The sequence below is a fragment of the Streptopelia decaocto genome (genome assembly GCF_964273445.1).
Source record: "Streptopelia decaocto genome assembly, chromosome: 1".
Lineage (NCBI taxonomy): Eukaryota > Metazoa > Chordata > Aves > Columbiformes > Columbidae > Streptopelia > Streptopelia decaocto.
Window position 1 is genome coordinate 4,625,128 of NC_138663.1, and position 23,262 is coordinate 4,648,389.

Here is a 23,262-nt window from a genome sequence, read left to right on the forward strand (position 1 = left end):
CCCCGGAGGGCGGGAGCCGCCGGCGACCGGCCGGCCCTGTCGGGATAGAAATAGGCGGCGGCTGCCGGTGCGGACTCGTCGCAGCGCAGCGAGGGGAGGAGAAGGAGCAGCGAGAGCAGCGGCGCCGGTTCCCTGCAGCAACCAAGAGCCGGGCAGGGCCAGCCCTTCCCCACCTGCCTCGCCTTGAGATTTTTCCTCCTTTTTATATTTTTTTTGCAAAATAAACGTTTTTTTTTTAAGTTTTTTTTTTTTTTTTTCTTGCATCCAGATTTATAGCAAAATTAAGCGGCAGGACTCGCCCTCACTTCCCTCCGAGCACGCAGCGGCTCTTTCTGCCGGCTTTTGTGCCCTGAAGCCCCGTCCCTCCTCTTCCTCCTCCCCTTCCTCCGCCGTAAAGCCTTAACGAGACTCCGAGAAGCATCCGAAAGCGCCGCAGCCGCTTGTTCCAACCACCCCGCACAGCGACGACTGCAACAAAAAGCCTTTTTTAAAATTATTTCCCTCCTACTACTTCCTATTTTTTTTTTTCTTCTCCCTGCCCCCCGCAAACGCACCAAGGTGGACGCGGAGCGCAAAAAGACCTTTGTTTTAAAAATGCCCATGGAGCTGACGCAAAGCCGCATCCAGAAGATTTGGCTTCCCAATGACAACCGTCCGGCTCTGCCCCGCCGCTGTGAGTACGGGCACCGCAGCATCCCTGCGGGGTGGGGTGGGATGGGAAGAAACAGTTCCCCCCGCTTCCTCCTGCGTACCCCGGGGGATGCTCTTTACTACGCCTTTTCCCATAATATCCATGCAGCATCCCCCTCCTTCCTCCTCCAGCATCATCCCGGTGGCCGCATCCCACCCGCTGCCATCCTGTGACTCACTCCCAGCCTTAGGAGCTGGAGGAAGGTGTAACCATCACATGGCAGCTCCCCGGCCCCGTGGAGGGTGGGGGTTGAGACACGCGTGTCCCAATTTCACCCCCACCCCCTCCCTTCCTGCCTCCAGCCTTGGGATTAAAAGGGAAGGGAGCAGGTTACTAACTTTGGCGCCTGGGTACCAGCTCAGCTGGGATTTTCAGGGTGTCTTGCACCTTGATCTGAGATTTATTAGTGAATTATTAAATATTTTTTTTGGAGGGGGGGGACAGGCAGGATGATGGCAATGGATTTTGAAAAGAAAAAATCAGCAGCTGTTTGTACTTTACTACTTTACCCTGTGCTGTGATAGGAGGCACGTGGAGGGAGGGCAGAATTCAATGCTGAAATTTCTGCAGTGATTTCCCCCATTTTCAAAGCATCCTGAGTGTTTAAAACTAACTTTTGTGCTTAAAAAAAAAAAAATAAGAAAATAAGCAAAAAACAAAACAAAAAATGCTTGGGTCATCCCGGTGTTACTATAAATCAAATAATGAATCATAATACAATGCCAAAGCTCGAGAGGCAGGTCTTTTAGCTTGCCCAACAGCTACACTGACAACCTGCCAGTTGTGCAACTCCACGTAACTCTAAATAAGCAGGAGATGGAGGAGGTGGCACTTTGCAGCCTGGCGAGGGATGGAAGTGGCTTGGGCAGTTGGGTGAATCAGTCTTTCCGATGCTTTTCTTGAGCAGGCTTTTTTTTTTTAAGTCCCTTCAGACATTTATTTCCCTTGACCGGAAAGTTCTCCCTTTAAAAAATAAATAATATACCCTGTGAATTTGCCACATGTTGTTGCCCCACGGCTATGGGTCAGGCACGTAGGAAGGGATGTCTGAACCCTGTGGCAGATGTTTGCACATGCAGCCTGTGCTTAGCAAGGGCAATTCTGCAGCAGAAGCTGCCGAGGAAATGGGCTTTTAGCAACAGGCTGAACATCTGGTTTGCCACAGGGTTTGGCTTTTAGTGGGACAAAATATCTCCTGGCTTAATGCTTTGCAGATGTATCGATTTAATCTGATTTTTCTCAAGGACTGACACCTTTGAAAGTCCCTCGTGTACGCGTAGAGCATCTTTTTTTGCACCTTTATTCACCTGATTTCTTGGAGGAGAGAAATTCCTGCTTGGCGGAAGAGAAACCTGACATAATATTAAGGCAGCAAGGGGCTTATTAGTACCATAATGTGGCTTCTAATTATTTTTTCTCACGGTGGAAATGAGGCACTATGAGAAGGGTGTTATTGTGCTTTTCTTTTTTTATTTTTTTTTTTTTAAACTCGAGGTGGCTATTTTAAACTCGAGGTGCTATTAATTCCTCAGCAGCAACAAAGAGCAGAGCCACAAATCCGTGTGGGAGTGGAGGTAAAAGAGAGACGTGAGGCTGATGTGGTCCCCGGCAGGGAGGAGGGAGCAGGAGCATCCCTGGGAGCATCCTTGGAAAACTCCCGCTTGGCTGCTTCCCGCGTGTTGAAATAATTAGCCCGATTGTCCGCTTCCTCGTCAATGGGAGGCTTGAATGGATGCGAAGCGATGCCTTCATCTGGCCTTTTGACGGCGATCCATTAAATTGCTGTCAAGCCGCACGTCTCTCACGTAGGGGCTGGGAAAGTCAAGTCGTCGCAGGCGGCTGGATGGGCAGAGCCAGGCGAGGGGAGGGGGCTCGGGTGGGGGATGCTTGGGATGAAAGGGGATGCTGCTGCCTTTCTCTCTCTCATCGTTCCGGCTCGGCAGGCGAGCGTATGTGAAAATACGTCGGCGACGTGCATGCAAAACCACAGCTCACGTGTCAGCGGGGTGGTATCAGTTCTACGCGCGTGTATGTGATAAGCAGCGCAAAAAACATGTTCCCGGTCCGTCCGTGAGGGTGTCAGGGAATTGCAATGGGAAGAAGCTGGAAAAGGGGAATGTTGAGATGAAGGTACAACACGTGGGTGGGCTTGCAGGAGCAGCAGGTTTGTGGGAGCACTTCTCATGAGCAGACAGTGAAAACACCTGAAATGGGGAAGTGGCTATTTTATCTAACCTTTTATAGAAGCAAATTTCCTTCCCTTTGTTTTCTTCCTTCCACCCCCTCTGATGAAGCACTAGACTGACTTTCTAGCGGACAGAAGGCACATGTGATGAGCTACTTATCAATATCCTGATTGAGCCTTTTGAAAGTCATCACCGACCTTGACTTACCTGCATAGATGTTGATAACGAGTAATGAATATGCACTGAAGTCACTGACAGCTTTTCAGCAGCATTGAAAAGAAATGATGAATTAGGTCTTTGTGAAGCCCTGGGAGCAAAACATTGGTTTCTGTTACATCCCTGATGCAAAGTTTCCTGGAAGCTTTTGTGATTTAGCTGTTTTTGGGCTCAGGTTCCTGATAAAAAGCTGCACGGTTGATGCCTTGGTGTTTTTGCAGGTGCTTCCCAGGTCTGTCAACAGATACTTTTTCATGGTCCAAGGGGAAACTGGCTCTTTCCTTTGGCAGCAAACCAAATTTGGGGGAGATTCCTCAGATACAGGTGTTTGACTCCTGCTGCACCCATGTGTCCATCAGCTCTGGAACAGTCTCAGCTGTCTGGAGCCAGACAGACATGAACAATCCCAGTATTGTCCCCATCCTCTTGAAGAGCTGTTGTTCTAATGGCCCCAAGTCTTGTCTGCTGGCAGGTAGGGCAAGAAGTAACTACTTTATTCAGATATTATTCCTTTCCATGTCCCTTTATTTAATGTGTGGTTGTTTATCGTGCAAAAAAAGATTTGCACCCATGGCCTGGTTGAGGATGTGGGACTGTTAGAGAGCAAAAAAATACATTTTTCTGGATATGTTGCACAGCTGCCTTGGTACCCCAGTGTGTGAAATCAGCACTTGCTGCTGAAATTAGTGGGAGCTGGTCTGGGCTTTTGAAATGTGGCACTGGGGATGGAGGTCACACAAAGGGGGCTGATGTGAGGAATGTGGAATATTTAGGGGAAGAAAAAAAAAACAAACTTCTTTTAGGTAGTTTTCTCATGTCTCGCCTGCTGAGTCCGCTTTGGTGAGATGGTCAGGCACATGATGGGTGGCTCTCCACTGCCCTTCTGGTCACCAGTGCTGTAACTCTTCCTTGTGACCTTAATTCAATTTCTTTAGCTGTTGGATTTTCTTACTTTATTAGGGTGGGAGGGAAATCCCATATGCTTTGCATGTTTTCTTGGTCTCATCTCTCTCTCGGTTTGTTTGCCCTTCCCACATCTCTGCTGAGGAAAATCTACCTCAACACACCACCCATCCCTGGGGAGCCCCTCGCATCCCCCCCAAACTGCTCTGCTGCCATCACCTGGTCCCACCTGTGGGGACAGGCAGGCAGAGCTCTCCGCCCAGACCGTAATTAAGCTGTGTTTTCTATGTCTGCCACCAGCCTCTCGCTCCCTGCATTCCTTTCCCGTGAGGTCTCTGGCCTCCCTGGGTGGATTGAAGGGTGGCTGAGAAATCCCCCGGCAGGTCTCGCCTATCGGGGCTGGTCTCTGCCTTTGCTGGGAGGGCTCTTGGTGTGTCAGGCTAATCCAAATTCCATTAGGCATCGTTAAGATCTTCCTTTCCCATATTTTAAAGCGCTTGGCTTTGTGCCTGGGCCTTTTCTGTGTGCAGCAGCATGTGAGAAGCAGTTCCGCAGGGCAAACCCCGGAGAGGAGCAGGGATGGTGCCATGAGACAGGGATGCTGCCACGTTACATGGTCCATGTGGTCCAGATGGTACAGACACATCCCGTGATGCTGGGACCAGGCTGTGGAGCACTAAAAATAATCCCAAACTGCTTTCCCAGTCCTGCGAGCTCAGCAATTTCCTCCAAACTCAACCAGGAATTTACTTTCTAAAGGATGAATGAGGGGAGAAGCGACTCACCTGGGCAGCTTTGCAGCTGATTTGTCTGTGTTTTGGCCATGCCATTTGGGTGAAGTGGTGAGGAGTTTCTCTTCACTTGCCAAGTCATCACTAAGTGATGCCTCTGGATTTATTTCCAGACATGGGCTCTCTTTACAACAACAAAAAAACCCCACCCAGCTTAAAACAGGTTTATGAATAAAAAGGGATAAGTCACACTTACATTAGCTTTTGAATGCTGGTTGTTCTGTAGTCCTTGTTCCCTGCTTGTCTTCAGACAAAACAGTTAGTTGGTTGCATGTATATCAGGTAAAAAAAAACTAGCAAAAGGTTTTGGAAGGTGCTCTTTGCAGGTGAAGGTCAAGTCCTTGGGTATCCTCAAGGTTTTCACACAATCAGCCAAACGGTGGAAATGGGAGGTTGTGTTTGCCATGTTGTTGTTTTGTTTTGTTTTTCCAAGTGGGGAAACTGAGGCACAGAGGTCCTCCAGGGAGCCTGGGGCAGCTGCTGGTTCCTTGCCCGCTTTGCAGCCTTCTCCTTGCCATGGCTGTCAGGCTGTGACTCCTGTTCCCTTGTTTGGGTTGCACCAAGGGGAGTTTGGGTCAGTGTGGCTTAGCTGGGGCAGTTGTGTCTCACCAGTGGGCAGCCTTGGAACCACCTACCATGGCATCTGCTTTGACAACTGTTCATTCAGCAGATCTCATTGCAAAAATGAGTCAGTGGATTTGCCTGCTCAAGGTTTTGGTTGTCTCAGCTCATGAGAGGGATGCAGAGATGATGGTGCATGGAGAACAGAGGCTTTCCTCTAGCTGCTGACGGACTTACGGGAAGGCTGGGCCAAGAGCAACCTGATCTAGTTGAAGATGTCCCAGATCATTGCAGTGAGGTTGGACTAGTTGACCTTGGAAGGTCCCTTCCAACCCAAACTATTTTATAATTCTAAGAGCAAGTGCCTTGTAGGGTTGGTGCCTTGTAGGGTTGGTGCCTTGTAGGGTTGGTGCCTTGTAGGGTTGATACAAGACATGTTAGAAGATTAACGGCTGCTCATGTTGTTCTTTCTCCTCTTCCTCATAGCCTGTGGGCCGCAGCTTGCCAATTCCCCCACGGTGATAGTGATGGTTGGCCTCCCAGCCCGTGGGAAGACCTACATCTCCAAGAAGCTGACTCGCTACCTCAACTGGATTGGTGTCCCAACAAAAGGTGAGGCTTCTACTGGCTGCCTGAGGAAAACATGAGGTCTGGTTCTCAGGAGTTGCTCTAGGTGCTCAATGCCTTCAGGGTGGAACATAGTGGAGAATCTTTCCAAAATCCCATGGGCCAAATATTAACATCTTCCGGTGGCTTCTGCTGCAGCCCAGGTTCTCCTTCACTTTGAAGACCAAGAGAGGTCTCTCAGAGTTTTGCTCTACAGATGTCACTTCTTGGCCTGTTGCTAGAAAGCATTATCTGCAGAAACTCCACAGTTGAGCTGTGCTGATGCCTGCTCCTGGTTTTGATGGTCTTTGCCTTTTCCACACAGTTTTCAACGTGGGGGAATATCGCCGCGAGGCGGTGAAGCATTACAGCTCCTATGACTTCTTCCGCCCCGACAATGAGGAGGCCATGAAAGTCAGGAGGTAAGTGTGGGCATTACATCTGTGCTTGCACTTGGGTCTCAGATGGGAGACAAAGCCCATGGCTGGCAGCATGTTTACCCAGCTTGTTTTGGGGGTAATGAGGAAAGCTGTGCTCTAGCTTGAATTTTCACTACCTGCCCAAGGAGGGCCTGACTTGGGCACCAAGAGCTGAAAATTGAAGCTGGATGGGCTTTGGTAGCATCAGGGTCACCAACGCGTCTTCCATCAGTGGTACCCTAAACTTACCTTCAGGCTCAGTGATGTAGGGTATGAGGTCTGCCATGAGGTTTGGCCTTTGCTGCTTCATATTCCTCATTTAGGCTGGAAAAAAGGAGGCTGAGGGGAGACCTTCTTGCTCTCTACAACAACCTGAAAGGAGGTTGTAGCGAGGAGTGGCGATTGGTCCCTTCTCCAAAGTAACAAGCAGTAGGATGAAAGGAAATGGCCTCAAGTTGCACTAAGGGAGGTTTAGATTGGGTATTAGGAACAATTTCTTCCTGGAAAGGGCTGTTGGGGATTGGAACAGGCTGCCCAAGGCAGTAGTGGAGACACCATCCCTGGAGGGGTTTAAAAAGATGCATAGATCATGTTCTTAAGCACATGGTTTAGTGCCAGTGTTGGATTAATGGTTGAACTTGTGAACTTGAGGATCTATTCCAACCAAAATGATTTTATGGTTCTATCTACCATTGCCTCTGCTGTGAAGACCAGCATGCTGCTCAGCATGTGTGGCTCTTGTATTTTTAACAGGCTGAGAGTGTCCTTCATAAATGTCCCTGAGAGAGGGAGGAGGTGCAAAGCCTGCCTTCTATTGTGGAGGTCAATGCACTGGCTGCTGTGAGCATCCTCTGAGGACATCAGGACCACACGTTTCTCACCTCTTTTGCAGGCAATGTGCCCTGGCTGCCTTGAGGGACGTCAAGCTGTACCTGACGGAGGAGGCTGGCCAGATCGCGGTAAGCTCAGAGATGTGCTCCGCAGGGCTTGGCAGCAGTCCTGGTCCTGAAGGCGCTGTGCCCTGTGCAGTTTGCTCTGCAGTCCATTCTCTGAGGGGAGGGCTCAGGAAGAAACCAGGCACTCCTGGTGCTAATCGAAATCTTTGCTTTCAAAGGTTTTTGATGCCACCAATACCACACGGGAGAGGAGAGGGATGATCCTAAACTTTGCCAAAGAAAATGGGTTCAAGGTTGGTACCATCAGGGTTTGATCAAAAATATGAAACTTCCCTTGTTCCTAATTCTGAGCTCTGGAGAAGGAAAGGATAGGAGTGGGATAGTGGGAGATCTCTCCAGTCAAGGAGGGAGGAGGTTGGGTTGAGCAAGGAGCTGGTTGAATGCTACAAACCTTATTGCTGGTCTTCAGGTGAGCTTTGTCTTGCTTTGCAGGTGTTCTTTATTGAATCTGTCTGCAATGATCCCACAGTAGTTGCCAGCAATGTTATGGTAAGCATGGAAACATCTTGCTTTTGTTTTCTCTTGTGAAGTATTTTCCACATGTTCTCAGTCAGTTTCTTATCAGAATGTCTTGATGGGTTTGGTTGAGGATTAGGGGGTTATGATGTATTTGGCCTGGGATGAGAAAGGGGCTGTTATCTCCCAGGATCCAGGGCCACCTGGAAGTAATGAAAATAAAAGTTGCTGTAGCCTTTCCCTGGTTCTCTTCCATGCTCACTGCATTTCTGTTTACCTGTAACTTGACATCAAGCGGAGAAATGTATTCAAGATGCTTTGGTGACCTCCCCAAAGTCCCACTTTTTGGAAGCGACGAGTTGGAGAGCAGTCTGGCATGGTGTCTTCAGCCACATGCATCCTCCCAAAATCTGTTGGGATCTGCTTTGAGAAGAATAGCCGTTCAGCTTAGAGATTTCTTGCTGCTAGCTGAAGTCTTGTCTGGGACAAGCATAAAACATTATTTCCTGGCTCCTTTGGGAACTGCTGGATCTTTGATTTCCCACCAGCAGAAGTTCTTTCCCACTAAGCATGGCTAGGGCAGGTAGATATTAATTGGTCTATCTATGCATGATTAACTTGAATGAACGTGTCCTGTCCTCAGCTGAGCTCTGCTCCAGCCTTATCTCCAGTTGTACATCTGAACTTTGTGAGCCGTTTTATCGTGTCTGGGAATGTGTCACAGGATACTCAAAGTCTGTGAGAAGGGCTGTTCAGCCTGGAGAACAGGAGCTGAGGAGAGACCTTATCGCTGTCTGCAACTACCTGAAAGGAAGTTGTAGCATAGGAGGGTGTTGGTCTTTTTTCCTACATAGCAAGTGATAGGACAAGAGGAAACAGCCTCAAGTTGCACCAGGGGAGGGTCAGAGGAAAAACAGCCTATTAGAGTAGTTTAGGCAGAACTTCGTCCATGAGAGCTCTGGATAATTCACATTGCCTATTTCTAGCATCTTTCAGCCCAGTAGCTTGTAGCAAATAATACACAGAAAGGGGTTGAATATTGTTACCCTGCTGCCTCAGATGGTGGGCAGCAACGTTAACCACAACCTCCTGGGAGCTTTATTCACTTGAACAAACTAGGATGTTGGGTGGTGAGATGCTTCCCCAGCTCTTGGGAGAACAGGAGTGGACTTGTATTTATCTATACTGGTCATGAAATGGTTTATACCAGATTTTTGCACGTTCTGCTTACCTTTGGGTCTCATTTGCTTCTTTTGTCTTATAAGTGACGACTAAGAAGTTGCTCAGCTGATAGCTGAATCTTGGCAGGACTTTGAAATCTGAGATTAGTATGGTCTGCTTTGGAGAGCTTCCTAACCTCTCCTTGCGTCATGTTTTCTCTCCTGCTGCAGGAAGTAAAATTGTCCAGCCCTGATTACCGGGACCGTAATTCAACCGATGCCATGGAGGACTTCATGAAGAGGATCAATTGTTACCAGGCCAGCTACCAGCCACTCGACCCTGATGACTATGACCGGTAAGAGACTTTTGACTTCTGAACTGGCTTGAATGCCTGTCTTCTCCCAGAAGAGGAGTAATGAAGTATGGAGCTGTATTTTATTTTGTCTTCAAATACATGACTGTGCTAGAAAAATATATGGCCAAACCTTGTCATGCATTCAGCTTCTTCCCTGAAAATGTTGATTTTCCCCAATTCAGTGCCAGGCAGCTGGGCACTGAAACCTTTCCAGGCTCTTCTGGGCTCAGAGATGCTATTTCTGCAGATCTAAATGCAAAGGGTTTGGTTTGAGTATTTCTGAGATGCTTTTGTCAGTTAAAGGAAGGGATTGCTTGAACAGGCTCAAACCACAATGTTGAGCAAGCCCTGTGGTTTCCACCTAGTTGCATGCCCTGGGAAGACCTTTGCTGTCCTGCATAACCATGCAGGCACCTCCCAGGCTTTCTGCTGCTCACAGGTACCTCCATGTGCCCTGTGTGGATTATCCCTGTCCTGGCAAGGAATGTGCTCCCTGCTAGTCTCGTTTAATCCTCTTTACTGCTGCAAGGAAGAATGACGATTACAGTGGTGTTACTTAGCTCTTTATGAATGATCGCTACCTGTTGGTTTCCATTTGAAAATAGCCTGCAAGAAATCCTTTTAGCTAGGTGATTATGTTGACTGAGATACCTCACAAGGCTCTTTTTCAAGAATGGTGTTTATTTCTTTCTGCTTTCCCCGCTGACAACCCCCTCATCTTTGCTGTGCTTTTCCTAGGGAGCTTTCTCTCATCAAAGTCATCGACGTTGGCCGGCGGTTCTTGGTCAACAGGGTTCAGGATCACATCCAGAGCAGAATCGTTTACTACCTGATGAACATTCATGTCCAGCCCCGCACCATTTATCTCTGTCGGCATGGTGAGAGCGAGTTCAACCTCAAGGGAAAGATTGGAGGTGACTCGGGCCTCTCCAACAGGGGCAAGAAGGTAAGGGGGAAGGGAATAGTCCCCTGTGGCTTCTGGGGGTGATTTGGCTGTAGCAGATGCTGTGCACTGGGTTATGTGTATATTTGATGACAGCTGGGGTGCTCAGAGGATCCATCTATAGGTTAAATTTGGGCTTGGGCATGGCCTCAAAACAAGACTTTCCAGCCATCTATGTTGCATGTAGGCATTCATGTAGTTAGAGGTTAAAAAGTTGGGCATCAGAAATCTCTAGGAGAGAAAAGGTTGAGTATCTTCACAGAGTTCTTTCAGACCTTGCATAGGCAGGTTGAGATGTAGAAGGACTGCTGTCATCCTTCAGAAGGGATGGCCAACTCTGAGGGTGCTTTCAGATCACTCACTTCCTGATTCTTCAAAGACATTGTCAAACGCGCCCCTTCAGGCAGGGTTAATAGCTAATTTGGCTTGCCAGACCATTTTGAAGTCCAAATGGATTCATTTGAGGTGTGACTAACATAAAGGACTACAGGATACATCAGTTTAGCTCTATGACAGCAGCGCTGTGGTTATGAGTGGCCAAGGATCTTCCACAGCATTATAGCAGAGCCCAGGTTGTGCTGCTTCTTGGATGCTGACATTGTTCCTTGATGGCATTAGGTTGCTGCTTTCTCCCTGTTCTCATAGCCCTTGTAGCTTCTGGGGATCAATGCATGTGTGGCTGCTCTTTTTCAGAGCAGAAGGCCAACACAACTGCCTCTGGAAGGCAAAAGAGGTCCTGGAGAAGGCAACATTTACTGGGAAGCAGGGAATAAGGCCCATTGGGAAGCTGTGGATTAGGAATGAACCTTTTTTTATGTCCAACAGTTTGCATTTGCACTGAATAAGTTTGTTGAGGAGCAGAACCTGAAGGACCTCAAAGTCTGGACCAGCCAACTAAAGAGGACGATCCAGACGGCAGAAGCTCTCCAACTGCCTTACGAGCAGTGGAAGGCACTCAATGAAATAGATGCTGTAAGTATCTTTGATTGCAATATGAACAGCTGGGCCATGCTGATTCCTGCTTGGCAGAGAGGGTCATAGCACCAGCCTTTTTCACTTTTGCCTAAATATCACTTTTTGAGGGGAAATTTTCCCACAGAGTGGGAAAAGGTACATTTTCTGCTGCAGTACTCACAACTTGGCTTCTGATCTTAGCACTACCTTGTGCAGATGCCTCAAGCTGTTGTCTCGAATTAGTAGATTAAAAATAATAATTTTGCTTGGAAACACTCTGTAGCTGACTACTCAGGGTTATAGATGATTGATTTGGAGAAGGTTTTGCATTTGGATGTGCTGATGATTTTTGACTTGAGCGTGTCCATTAACCTCACGAATGTCCTGTTCTGCCAGGGGGTGTGTGAAGAAATGACATATGAAGAAATCAGAGAGCAGCATCCAGACGAATTTGTTTTACGTGATCAGGATAAATATTACTACCGCTATCCTTCTGGGGAGGTAGGTCTGCAAAGAGACCTTCAGAGATGCGACTCTTACTTTAAACGTAGCATTCTTCTTGTCTCCATGCTGTCATCTACTCTCAGCAGTGTTCCAAGAAACTAGAATCAGGAAAAGTTAGGACTCCCATTTAACTTTTGCATTAAGCTGTTGTGAAACTGTGGTAGTGAAGGTCTCATTAAGAAACATATCACTTAATGATAGTCCCTCTGACTTGACAGCAAACTAGTAGAATGACTTCTTTCTCCTCTGACCAGAAGTAGCTACTTTCTAGAGTAACCTGAAGGTGAGGCTTTGTTGAACTTTGCTTGTTTTTAACAGTAATTATGTTGGTTTAGTTTAGTCGAGGGCATGAAATCAATAGATGGAACAAGACAAGGAACGCTGTTTCTTGTGAGGTGCTTGTTTTCCTCATTCTATGCCATATCTCCCTTCCCTTCTTCTGTTTCAGTCCTACCAAGATCTGGTGCAGCGCCTAGAGCCGGTCATCATGGAGCTGGAGAGGCAAGAGAATGTCCTTGTGATCTGTCACCAGGCTGTCATGCGCTGTCTCCTGGCATACTTCCTGGACAAGAGTGCAGGTGAGCTCCCTGTCGCTGGGAAGTGGATTGATCCTGATGGAGGAGGGATGATAGACAGATCTGAGGAGATAAGAGATGCGTTCAGGTCCATGCAGGGCCTGGAGCATGCATCTCTTTGGTGTGGGATGGCCTTAGTTGCTGAGAATGTTTAAGCCTGCTTATGGGGAGAGGGTAGGACAGGCAGAGAGAGCTGGGGGTGTTCAGCCTGGAGAAAGCTCTGGGTAGATGTTATTGTGGCCTTTCCATACTTAAAAGTGGCCAATAAGAAAGATGGGGACAGACTTCTTAGCAGGACCTGTTGCGACAGGATGAGGGTTCATGGTTTGAAACTAAAGGAGGGGAGGTTCGGGCTGGAAATGAGGAAGACATTTTTTACACTGAAGGTGGTGAGAGCCTGGCCCAGATTGCCCAGAGAGGTGGTGGATGAACCATCCCTGGAGACATCCCAGGCCAGGCTGGATGGGGCTCTGAGGAACCTGAGCTGGGTAAAGATGTCCCTGCTCATGGCAGGGGTTGGACTAGATGAACTTTGAAGGTCCCTTCCAACCCAAACAATTCTATGGTTCTATGAACCCCCCTGCTTTGCTTTCTCTGCAGATGAAATGCCCTACCTGAAATGTCCCCTTCATACAGTGTTGAAGCTGACCCCGGTGGCCTATGGTAAGTGGGGTCTTTCTATTAAACACACCAAGGGGTTTGACTTGTACATCCTCTTGAATCCAAGCTGCCCCTGGGACAAGAACCAGGGTCTGGGGTGGAGCACTTCATAGCATCCTGTACCCCTTGGGTTTGCTGATGGCCTCTTTTTCTCCTTGTGCTCCTTTCTGCAGGCTGCCGGGTGGAGTCCATCTCGCTGAACATCGAAGCCGTCAACACCCACAGGGAACGGCCAGAGGTGAGTGTTGCTTTTCCTCAGAGCCATCCCTTGGTTGTCCCCCTCCTGTCCCCTACGGTCAGCTGGCAGCGAGGGTGCCCAGGTTGCACGTGGGATGATTGCTCAGCTTAGATGCTCAGAGTGCTGGTGGAGGACTGGAGCATCAGATGGGTTCTTGCTCTGCAAAGATGTGGCTGGTTGACGGTTTCCTGAGGGAAAAGGACTATTGCATGTGCCTGTTTGCCCAGATTAATGCTGGCCCAGGGAAACTCCTCCCTGGTCTTTAACTCTCACCTGTGCAATTATCTGCACACACGAACAGGGAATGGAGCTGTGGATGGAGAAGGTGACTTCTTCCAGGTCTCCCAAGTGTCTGGCAGAGCCTGGACTCAACACCTTGCCCAGCATCTCCTGCCTTTGTAGGTTTTTTTTCTCTTTTTTATCCTGGTGTGCCCACAGCTCTGTGTGGCTACCAGAGTGCCGTTCTGTAGGGTGGGAGGTGGTGGTGCTGGTTTGGGGATGCTGTGGCAAGGAGACTCCTTGCATGGAGGTCAACCGCCATAAGGTCAGAGTTATCTGCCCTGTGCTTCACCTGGAGCTCAGAGGTCAGAGCAGGGGGATGCCAGTTCGCTGTTGGGGCTGGGTGGCCACCCAAGGGGGACCACAGGGACCCTGGCGGTGCCCATGTCCCAGCTGCTGGGACCTCTCTGACTTGTGTATAGCAGTGCTGGAGCCCATCTGGATGTTGGATGGTCAGAGCCATCCCTTTTTGTCCCATATCTCCTGTCCTTTACTTCCCAACCTCAGCAGGTGGCTCCATTAGAGGCACCTCTCCCTCCCCATGGCTGTAGGTGGGGAAGCTGGTCCTTCCCCCCGCAACATGGGGGTAATCTATGTCTTCCTCCACCACCCTTGCAGATGGTGGGAGAGCCGTGAGATGCGGGTAGTACCAAGACACTTGCGAAGCGCTTGGGTCCCTCTGCTCTGCTGCGCAGGCGCTGGCCCCTCCATCCCACCTCGCTTGAATTGGAGCTTGCCACGATGCCGACCCTCGCTGGCTGTTCTGCCCCAACCTCCCCTTCCCAAATCTTCCGTAACACCCCGGGCTGGCTCGTCTTCCCTCTTCTTGCTTTCACACCCCTCCCTGGGTCGGAGGGGCTGGCTTCAAGGAGGAGACCCATGGGTGCCTCTTTCTGTTGCGCAAAGTCATGGCTTTTGATTACTGCTATGTTTTTTAGCAATTAGAGAAGGTTTGTCTCATTTCTGAGTGCAGGGCCTTTATTCTTTTTTTCTTGTCCCTTCTTGGGAAATCAAACTGCTTTCTTTAAAGTTTTGCTTTAGGCTTTTTTGTGGTGTCCAGAGCCTTTCAATTTATCCTTTGCACATTGACAGTGACTGGGGAAAAACAGGCCGCTTTAAGAAACAAAAAAAAACCCAAACCAATCTGCTTTTTTTTTTTCTTTATAACTGTCTCCTTCTTCCCTTTATTTTATTTTTATTTACTTTTTTTTTTCTTTGTCTCACTCTAATTTAGGAAGCAAAGAAGGGACCTAACCCGCTCATGAGACGTAATAGCGTTACCCCTCTAGCAAGCCCAGAGCCCACCAAAAAACCTCGCATCAACAGCTTTGAGGAGCATGTGGCTGTTTCTTCTGCCCTGCCAGGCTGTGTTCCTCAGGAAGTGCCCACGCAGCTGCCGGGACAAGTTAGTTGAACTATTTTTTTTCCTTTTTTTTTTTTTTTTTTGTTTTTTCTTTTTTTTATTTTTTTTTTCTGTTATTATTCTTGTTTTATTGTTGTTTGTCCTCCTGTCCCTCCCAAAGCTGGCCAACGGCTTGCACTTGTCGCAACCTGTGCTGCTGTCTCTGAGATGCGCCTCTCTGACACGGCTCCTGTCCCTCCCTGCCTTGGGTTGGTTTTGGGAGCACTCGGCGAAGGGTTGGTGTCAGTCCTCTCTTGGGTTTTGAGAGCATCGTAAACTTCCCCCAAAGTTGCGTTGATTTTAGTGCCTTCACCGTCTGGCATCGTGGTGTCAACCTCCTGAGGAGCCACATCTGTAGAGTGCTCAGGACCAAAGGGCTCCTGCTTTTCCCCTGGATGTGCTCAGCTCTGGTGTAGACCTGGGCATTATAATTAAGCACATGTTCTTGTGCTTCCCTCAAGAAGGAGCTGCCAAGACTCATCTTTGACTGGAGGGGTCTCCTCCTTCCTGGAGCAATAGGCATAATGGACCAAAAATTGAGCGGAAGCCTCTTGGCATGATGATGAACCTGGTTACCTTCTGCAGCCCTGGGGGAAACCCTGTGCATAGCTGCCATGATGCTCATGTGTCCTCTCCTCTTTCACCCACCCAGGACGGGATGTAGAAAGACAGACATTGTCACACACTTCTCCAGGGACAAAACCCCCATCCCTGTGCTCATCAAGGGGCTGGGATGGTACTGGAGAAGCTGTGTAGATATACAGGAGCCCCTTTCACTCTGCTGCCCTTCCCACCCGCTGCCTGTTGGATCTCACTGTCTTGCTCAGCCCCTTTTTGCATTGTCTTGTGTTGTCTGGTGTCCTCTCGCCCCTCCTTGGCCAGGTTCTGGGCAGGTTAGGAAGGGTGCCGTGCTCCTTCAAATGCTCTGCTTGGTGGCCGCTCCGCATGAGCTTTCATGCCCCAGCAAGCATGGAGCAGGACAACTCGGTCTGTCTCTTGGTTTTTGAGGTTCTGCTTGGGTTGGTCTTCTAACAAACGCTCTGCCAGCTTCAGGTTTGGAAGCTCTTGCTGTTCAGTTGCCCCTCTGTGCCGTCTGGTGTCCTCTACCTGTTCTCGCGCGGCATTACTGACACCTCTTTCCATTCTCTCTATCTCTCTGCAGCCTTTACTAGGGAAGGCATGCCTGTAAGTACCTTCTTGCGTCTTATTCTCCCCTCTCGCCCCCCTCCCATGTCTCTTGCCATCCCACTGGTTGTTTTGTTGTTGCTGTGAAACCTGGCTGGGGCAGGGTCATCTTGGAGTTAATATTTGTGTGTGCTTGTGGGATTTGGATGTGTCCTACTTAGGAAAGGTAAAGAAGAGGCTATGAATGATGCTTTGTCCAACCCTTAAGTGTCCTAGCTTGGTTAAATGCCCCAATTTTGTTAAGAAATGAAGCAAATCATCACTTGTCCTCTGTCTAAATTCTCTGGCTCCTCCTCCGACAGTCATGGGGTGGGAGATGCTGTTGGGTTCTCCTGGAGTTATCTCCTCTGGCAGCACATTTTAGTGTAGATTATAGACCCAGGTGGTCTGTCTTCCCAGGGGCTCTGAGTTGTGTTTAAGAGTGATGGCACGAGAGATGTATCTGAGAAGGTTCTGATCTCAGCCCTCAACAGGTTTTTATCGCCTGTATGGGATCGGGACTGTTTTTTTTCTGGAGATGAACTGGTTCTGGATCCTGGCATGCAGTTCTGCAAGCCTGTATTTCAGGAAGAGTCTGCCTAGATGTCTCAGACAGAGTAAATATATGGATATTGTCCTCTAGCTCTAAGAAAGTAAGGTGCCTAGAGTGTTTAATTGCACTAATTATGAATAATACATTCTTCAAGAGTTTGAGTGCTGTTAGATCCTTGTGTAATAAGGACAGGACAGCTTCTGGATAAATTTGAAGCCTTTGGACTTAATTTGTGCTACATCATTGAATTAAGAGAGCAGCAGTTGTTGGAAGCCGTGACCAAATGTCATCTTGAAGACCAGGGATACTTTGGGGCTGGGGGAATGCCCAGGGGTCTTGTCCAGTTTAAATCAGCATCCCTGTCCTGGTTGGTTTTGTGGGCTGAAGATGGGGGGGGATCTGCTGTAACATGGCCAAGCCTCAGCCCTGCTTGCCCATAACAGCTGCTGAATCTCACATTTCTTCCCCTTTTAGCGTAAATGTTTTGGGTTTGTTTTTTTTTGTTGAGAAAAGGGAAGTTAGAAAGGTCAGACTTGGCTTTGCTGGAGGATAGGTTGAGGAAGACCATCACCATGCTCATGTTTCTGCCTAGAGGTTGAGTTGCTCAGCATGGCCTGCATGTCTGTGCTCCTTCCCTTGCTGCTCATGGGCACAAAAGCCCCTGATGAAGTGCTTGGTCTTCTTGTGTTGCTTTGAAAGCATTTTTGGTTTTGTCTGTCCCTCCATCCACTTTGTTCCCCCACCCATGTTGTAATTAGAAGCACTGCATGCCTCAGTGCTGGCTGGAACACTAAAAACAAGCTCTGATGTTGAGTTTGGGAGATGTCTGCATTAAGTTTGGCTAGACTGCTGGAGTAGGCAGTGATGGTACCCATCCCAGCTGTAGGCTGGCAGCATCAAGTTTAAAATCTCCAGCTGCTGGGAGCCTGCCTCCACCTACTGGTGTGGGACTTAAAGGCTGCTTTTTATGGAGCAAAGACAACACCTCAAACCATAGTCTTGGTGTCAGTACCTCTCTTGGAGGCTGTTGCCTTGTGCATGGCATCTGGTCCTCACTATGCCCCACCACAACCTATATGGGGTCAGGGGAGGTGGAAGGTACCTCCTTCCCAGTTTTCACCATGGGACTTGGTTGGCAGTGGGTGCTCTGTTAAATCAGCCCTCGCCATTGGGGTCTTGACCCTCATCCAGGAGGACCAGAAGACACCTGGATAGGCTGAGGACATGACTGTGTACCTAAAAGTCCTCCTGGTTATGGGATCTAGCTGTTGTGGGACCACGTGGAGTGATGATTTCTTTTCCTTTTGCTTGGTTTGTGATCCAAAAGAAAAGTGCACTTTTTAACAACTACCTGATCCCTTCCCTTCTTCTCCCCTTCACTTTTCATGCTTAAAGACGACCCGTTTGTCACTTTCTCAAAGTTTTCTCTTTGCTAATATTTCCAAGGTAAATGGCTGTGGTGCATGTGGCTTTTCCTAACCCTCCTCCTGTCTCCTTAGATAACAGAGAGAACAGCTCAGCCTGCTCTGCCTTGTAGCCTGACTGGGAATCCTGGTGCTTGTAAGAGGCAGTTTAGGTAGTAAAACCAAAACAAAAAAAAAAAAAAAAAAGGGAGAAAAACCTTCCTAGTTGTTTCCTAGTTCTTTTTTCCCCACCTGGTTTTGTGCAGTTTTGTGAATTGAGAAATATCCTTGTTGCGATCATCTCCCCTTGGGTTTCTCCTCTAGTGGATGTCCTCCTCCTCCAGCCACCACTCTCGGGGCTGGTCCTGCTTGTGTTTAGCTGGTTGTCTCTGGTTTTGTGGTCCTCACTGTGTGCTGGTGGGTGCCTAGTGTTGCTACCCCATGCCGAGGCTCTGTCTGAAGCAGCTCTGGGGTCCATGAAACCTCATGGCGGGGCATCACTGGGGGACCGAGTGCTCCTGCCATACTGCTGAGGGTGGCTGTTCCTTATGCCAGCTCCTCGGCATGGCCAGTGGGAGCTGCATCTTCTTGACAGTGCCATAGTGACCTTGGTAGACAGGAGGACTCTACCTACCCTCAAGGGGAACAAGACAGAGATGACTAATTTGGTTCTTTGAATAAACACCATGGTTCCCTGTGACCTTTCCTTGCATGGACCAAAGAGCAGCTTCAGAAGTGCAGACTGGATGTGAGAGTTGTCTTGGTTTTAGCTCTGTTTTTAGGGATATCTGTCAAATTCCCACCCTGTAGAGGCATGCTTGAGGGGAGGGCTGTGGGTAGCAAGTCAGCGCATCCCCCCCACCTCTCTCCTTAGGTGGACAGTGTCTTCTCCTCTGTGGTGGATGCTTTCATAGTGACCCGTGCAGTGGCTTTCTGTTACTCCCCCTCCCCCTTCTTGATGTGCATGTAGAAGATGCTGCTGGGATGGGGTCCAGCCCGAGCGCAACCCCCAACCCTGGTCCTTCCTCTCATTACAGAACATGAACAACTCGCAGAAGCCGTCATGACTCCGTGGGCGCTGTTGCGAGGCCACCAGCGACGTCGTCGGTGACGCCAGCTTCCCATCCCATTGCCATTTCCAAAGCTTGCTTACAAATTGGTCTCTCTCCCGTCTGCGGCGAGGTCAACCCTCGGCTGTTTCTACCCACGCCTGTTCATCTGCAAACTGCTCTGCTGAAGTGGGGAGAGATGCAGGAGAGCGGAGGAGAGGAGCCGAGCTCCACAGGTCACCACCAGATCTTTAGGCTGTGGCATTTGCTCTCCGCTCCGGCGTCACGTTAGATCGTAGCAAGCTGTAAAGTGCTTCTAGCGCACAGGAGTTTAATTTTCTTCCTCTGTAAGCGGTTTTGATCTCCTTTTGTATAGATGACTGGTACCCATCTATCTGTGGGTGGGGTGTATATATGTGGATGGTGCGGGGTTAGCAGAGAAATAGGGGGAAGCGGGAGGGAAGCAAAGGGGTTTTGCATTTTTTTTTAATTATTATTATTAATTACTTTTCAAGAAAAACCCTGATGTGCTGTGTTTGCAGTCCTTTACCCATGCTACAGCCTCTTGCACACACTAACCCAGCTCATCCAGGCCCATGAGCCAAGGCAGTTGTGTGAAGTCCTTTACAGCAAAAACTGCTGGGTTTAACCAAAAAACGCCCAAAAACATTCTCTCCTTTGTTTTTTTTTCTTTTAATCAATACATCTAAAAGGGGTTTGCAGAGAATGTAGATCTGCTTCTAAACCTGGTCACGAGCTGCCTTTAGTGTAGGGGAAGCCATGGTGATGCTTTCATCTCGGGTGATGCTCTCATCTCAAGGAGTGCCCAGGGATGGTCTGAGTTCAGATGTGTGTCAATTTTCTGGGGAGACTGAGCACCGGTTGAGGTGCTGTGCCAGTACTTCATCTCCCCTTTCCTCTTCCTTGGAGGAAAGTGGAGATTTTTTGGGGGGAGGTTGGAATCCCTGCATCATCACAGGATTTAACAGTTAGGCTGAGCAAGATGTATTTTGCAGACACACGTCTTGTGGAGGTGGCCAGAGGTCTGGCTGGGATGCAGGAGTCCCTCTGTGGCTGCAAAAAGCCACAAGAAGGGACAGTTTTGTCTGTTTTCTCTTTTTTTGGTTGTTTTTAATTTAATATATATACATGCACACATAAATGTGTGTATATGTGTATACCTAGAAACCGCTTGGTTTTTGCACTTTATTTGTGGCAAGAGCATATTTTATTTTTCAAGTTATGCCCCTTGACAGGGGAAGCCTGAACACAGGCAGCTTTTTATTTTATTTTGCATGCTAGAAAGCTGGGACTACAAATAAACAGTAGTTACAGCATTCGGGGGGGCGGGGGGGGGGGGGGGGGGGGGAGCGGGAAACAAGGCGAGGTCCTGACTTAGACCATCAGCCAACTCCCAGGGGTTCGATATGCAAGATCCCTTCTTGGCACCTGTCCCAGGCTGCGAGACGGCGGATAAAAATGGCAATTAACCACTATTGCTTTGTGCAAAAGTCTGTGGATTTTGGGGGTTTTATTTTTTTTTTTTTATTTAGGGGTTTGGTTTGTTTTTCCCACTCTGTGCGGCATCTTCTCCATCTTGTGTAACTACATCCCTACGGATGGGAGCAGAGAGGTTTAGGGGGAAATTGTGATTATTATTTTTAATGTGTTTTTTGTGTGCGTTTTTTGGGGGGTTTGGTCTGTTTTTCCTTTGGGAAAAGGCGAACCACAGTGCCTAGCGCTTCAGCCTTGTGCAACCGAGTATGTGCTCGGAGTGGCACCGATGCCAGGAGGGAACTGGGACTGCGCTTGGTCCGTATCCGACCGAGAGAGACATTCTCGGTGTTGCCCTGCCTGTATGAGCTTGTTCATATGTGTATTATATTCCTGTACAGATGAAACAAAGAATGCTTCCCCCCTTTTTTTATTTTAATAACCGCATTAAAAGCAGACTTGGTTGACATCTGCCCTTTTGGTTTCTCTGAGTTTAAGAAAAAAAAATAACACATGAATATTTTGGGAAGGCAAGCCACTTGTCTTTTCAGCCTCCTTCCCGGGGAGTGTTATCTTTCTCCTCCTGCTATGAAAAGATAAGCCTGCAAAGACAAACATGACGTTTGGCTGCCCCATGATCAATCCTGTAAACATGTAATTCTGCAGATGTTTTGGCATGTATTTATGTGTGTGTGTGTATATACATATATATATATACATATAAATATATATATATAAAAATCAAACAGCAAAAAAAACCTTAATGACCCTAAACTTTCTACCCTTGGCAATGACAGAAGTCTTAGTAGATCCTACAAAAAAGGTGAAATTTGAACCTGGCTTTTTTTCCAGTGAGGGCAAAATTGGTCTCTGAGCAGTAGCAACGTTCTCTCATGCTGGAGGGGTTGGCGGTAGGTGGGATGGTGTCAGCCCCATCCCATCGCACTGCCCCAGAAAATCACTGCCCATTGTTTTTGGTTAATGGGCCAAGGACCGGGCAGTGATGCTGCATCATGGTGGGTGGGGAGAGGGGACTTGTTGAACCACACCAATGATTTCTTCCTTCCCCCTTATTTTTTTTTCCTGGTTTAGTTTTCCTTTGTGATACTTGAATTTTTTTTTAATAGCAAAGCGCTCTTTATTTATTTAATGCATACTGCAAAGCTTGGAGAGAATGGTAGTTACTTGGGATTTTATTTTTTTTTTTGGATTTGTGGTATGTTAACTGTTCTGTATATACACCTGGAATAACTGCCTGATACAAAGCTGTGCCAGCTTAAAAACAGGGTATGCCTTTCAGAAATTTGTATATTTTGCAGTTGCTGGACCAATAAAATATCTTGTTGAAATACAGACATGACCTGGTTCTTTCTTGTGTTAGTAATTATGCTCTCAGGCTTGTCTTGTGTGCAGCTTGACACCAAGGGTGACCATGTCCATGCAGTTCTTGTCTGTGAGAGAAACCTTTTGGATCCCATGGCTTGATCCTTTTTTTTTCTGACCATGTTACAGCAATTTTGAAGTTTTGGTGAGTCAAGATCTCATCGATGGAGCTGGGTGTCATTTCTCCAATGAAGGGCTGGCACCCACTTAGGACCAGCTCTACATCCTACATCACTGTTGAGTACAAAGGTGATGTGCTGGAGTATGTCCTGCCTAGATCTTCATCTAAGCTGCAAGTTAGGCTGGACTAGCCATTTCTTCAGACCTGGTACCCTTCTTGAAACCAAATACCTGCTTAAAATTACTTGGTTCTAAATAAAACTAAAGGGCTGGACAAGAGCTGTCCTCAAACTGTTGTGCCTCTGAAAGCTTATTAATATCAAAAGGAAAAAAGTGTGGACTACTGTGTATTCAAGCTCAGCTCTGTGGCTGGCAGCTGATGCCTGACCCTTGCTCTGATCTTCTCTGGGCTTTCAGAGCAGGTCAGGCCTTGCTTTGGACTGGGGTTTGCTGTGATGCAATCAGGATGGGCAGAAATGGTAGAATCATCAGATAGTTTGGGTTGGAAGGAACCTTTGAAGATCATCAGGGACATCTTCACACAGCTCAGGTTCCTCAGAGCTGCATCCAGCCTGGCCCGGGATGTCCCCAGGGATGGTTCATCCACCACCTCTCTGGCCAACATGGGCCAGGGTTTCACCACCCTCACTGTAAAAAATTTCTTCCTCATGCCCAGCCTGAGTCTCCCCTCCTTCAGTTTCAAACCATCCCCCCTTGTCCTGTCACAACAGACCCTGCTCAAAAGTCCATCCCCATCTTTCTTACAGGCCCCTTTCAAGTATGGAAAGGCCACAATAAAGTCTCCCCGGAGCCTTCTCCAGGCTGAACACCCCAACTCTGTCAGCCTGTCCCCATAGAAGAGGAGCTGGCTCCGTTCTCCTAATTGCTCTGTGCAACAGGGCCCTGTTGCAGGGTGAGGGGTCTCTGATTTAAAGCTTCTGTGGCATCTGCAATCCCTTTTTTTCTAGGAACGTATGCAGACGTGAGGCTTTAGGGCGATGCTCACCCCTTCAAGCATCCTAGAGGCAGGGAGGACCTGTGCTCTCCTGGAAAGCTAGAAACCACAAGACTTTTTTGTTTAATTATACAGATAAATTTTTAAAAACCTCCAGCAACCTGGCCATCTCCTTGACCCAAGCAGATGTGAAATGCTCTTGCCTTATTTTAGAGCAAGGAACATAACCTTGCACCCATTCTGCAGAGAGTCCCGCAAGGATGCGGAGGCTTTGATAACCCCACG

General features: G+C 48.2%; 1 protein-coding gene across 3 annotated transcripts; it reads left to right on the forward strand.

Moving 5' to 3' along the window:
• Nucleotides 1-291: 291 nt before the first annotated feature.
• Nucleotides 292-21,872, forward strand: PFKFB3 (6-phosphofructo-2-kinase/fructose-2,6-biphosphatase 3). 3 transcript variants are annotated; one of them, XM_082049956.1, is made up of 16 exons: nucleotides 292-673; nucleotides 5,835-5,960; nucleotides 6,280-6,376; nucleotides 7,266-7,332; nucleotides 7,488-7,562; nucleotides 7,762-7,818; nucleotides 9,177-9,301; nucleotides 10,040-10,247; nucleotides 11,070-11,216; nucleotides 11,595-11,699; nucleotides 12,151-12,280; nucleotides 12,878-12,940; nucleotides 13,111-13,175; nucleotides 14,689-14,859; nucleotides 16,019-16,041; nucleotides 19,014-21,872. In XM_082049956.1, exons 1-16 carry the CDS (start codon nucleotides 595-597, stop codon nucleotides 19,018-19,020), a joined length of 1,545 nt encoding a protein of 514 aa, XP_081906082.1. In that variant the 5' UTR covers nucleotides 292-594; the 3' UTR covers nucleotides 19,021-21,872. The 3 variants fall into 3 exon arrangements, with proteins under 3 accessions (XP_081906082.1, XP_081906083.1, XP_081906084.1); XM_082049958.1 differs by lacking the exon at nucleotides 19,014-21,872 and adding an exon at nucleotides 17,969-18,183 and having other exon boundaries at nucleotides 451-673; XM_082049957.1 differs by lacking the exon at nucleotides 16,019-16,041.
• Nucleotides 21,873-23,262: the final 1,390 nt, after the last annotated feature.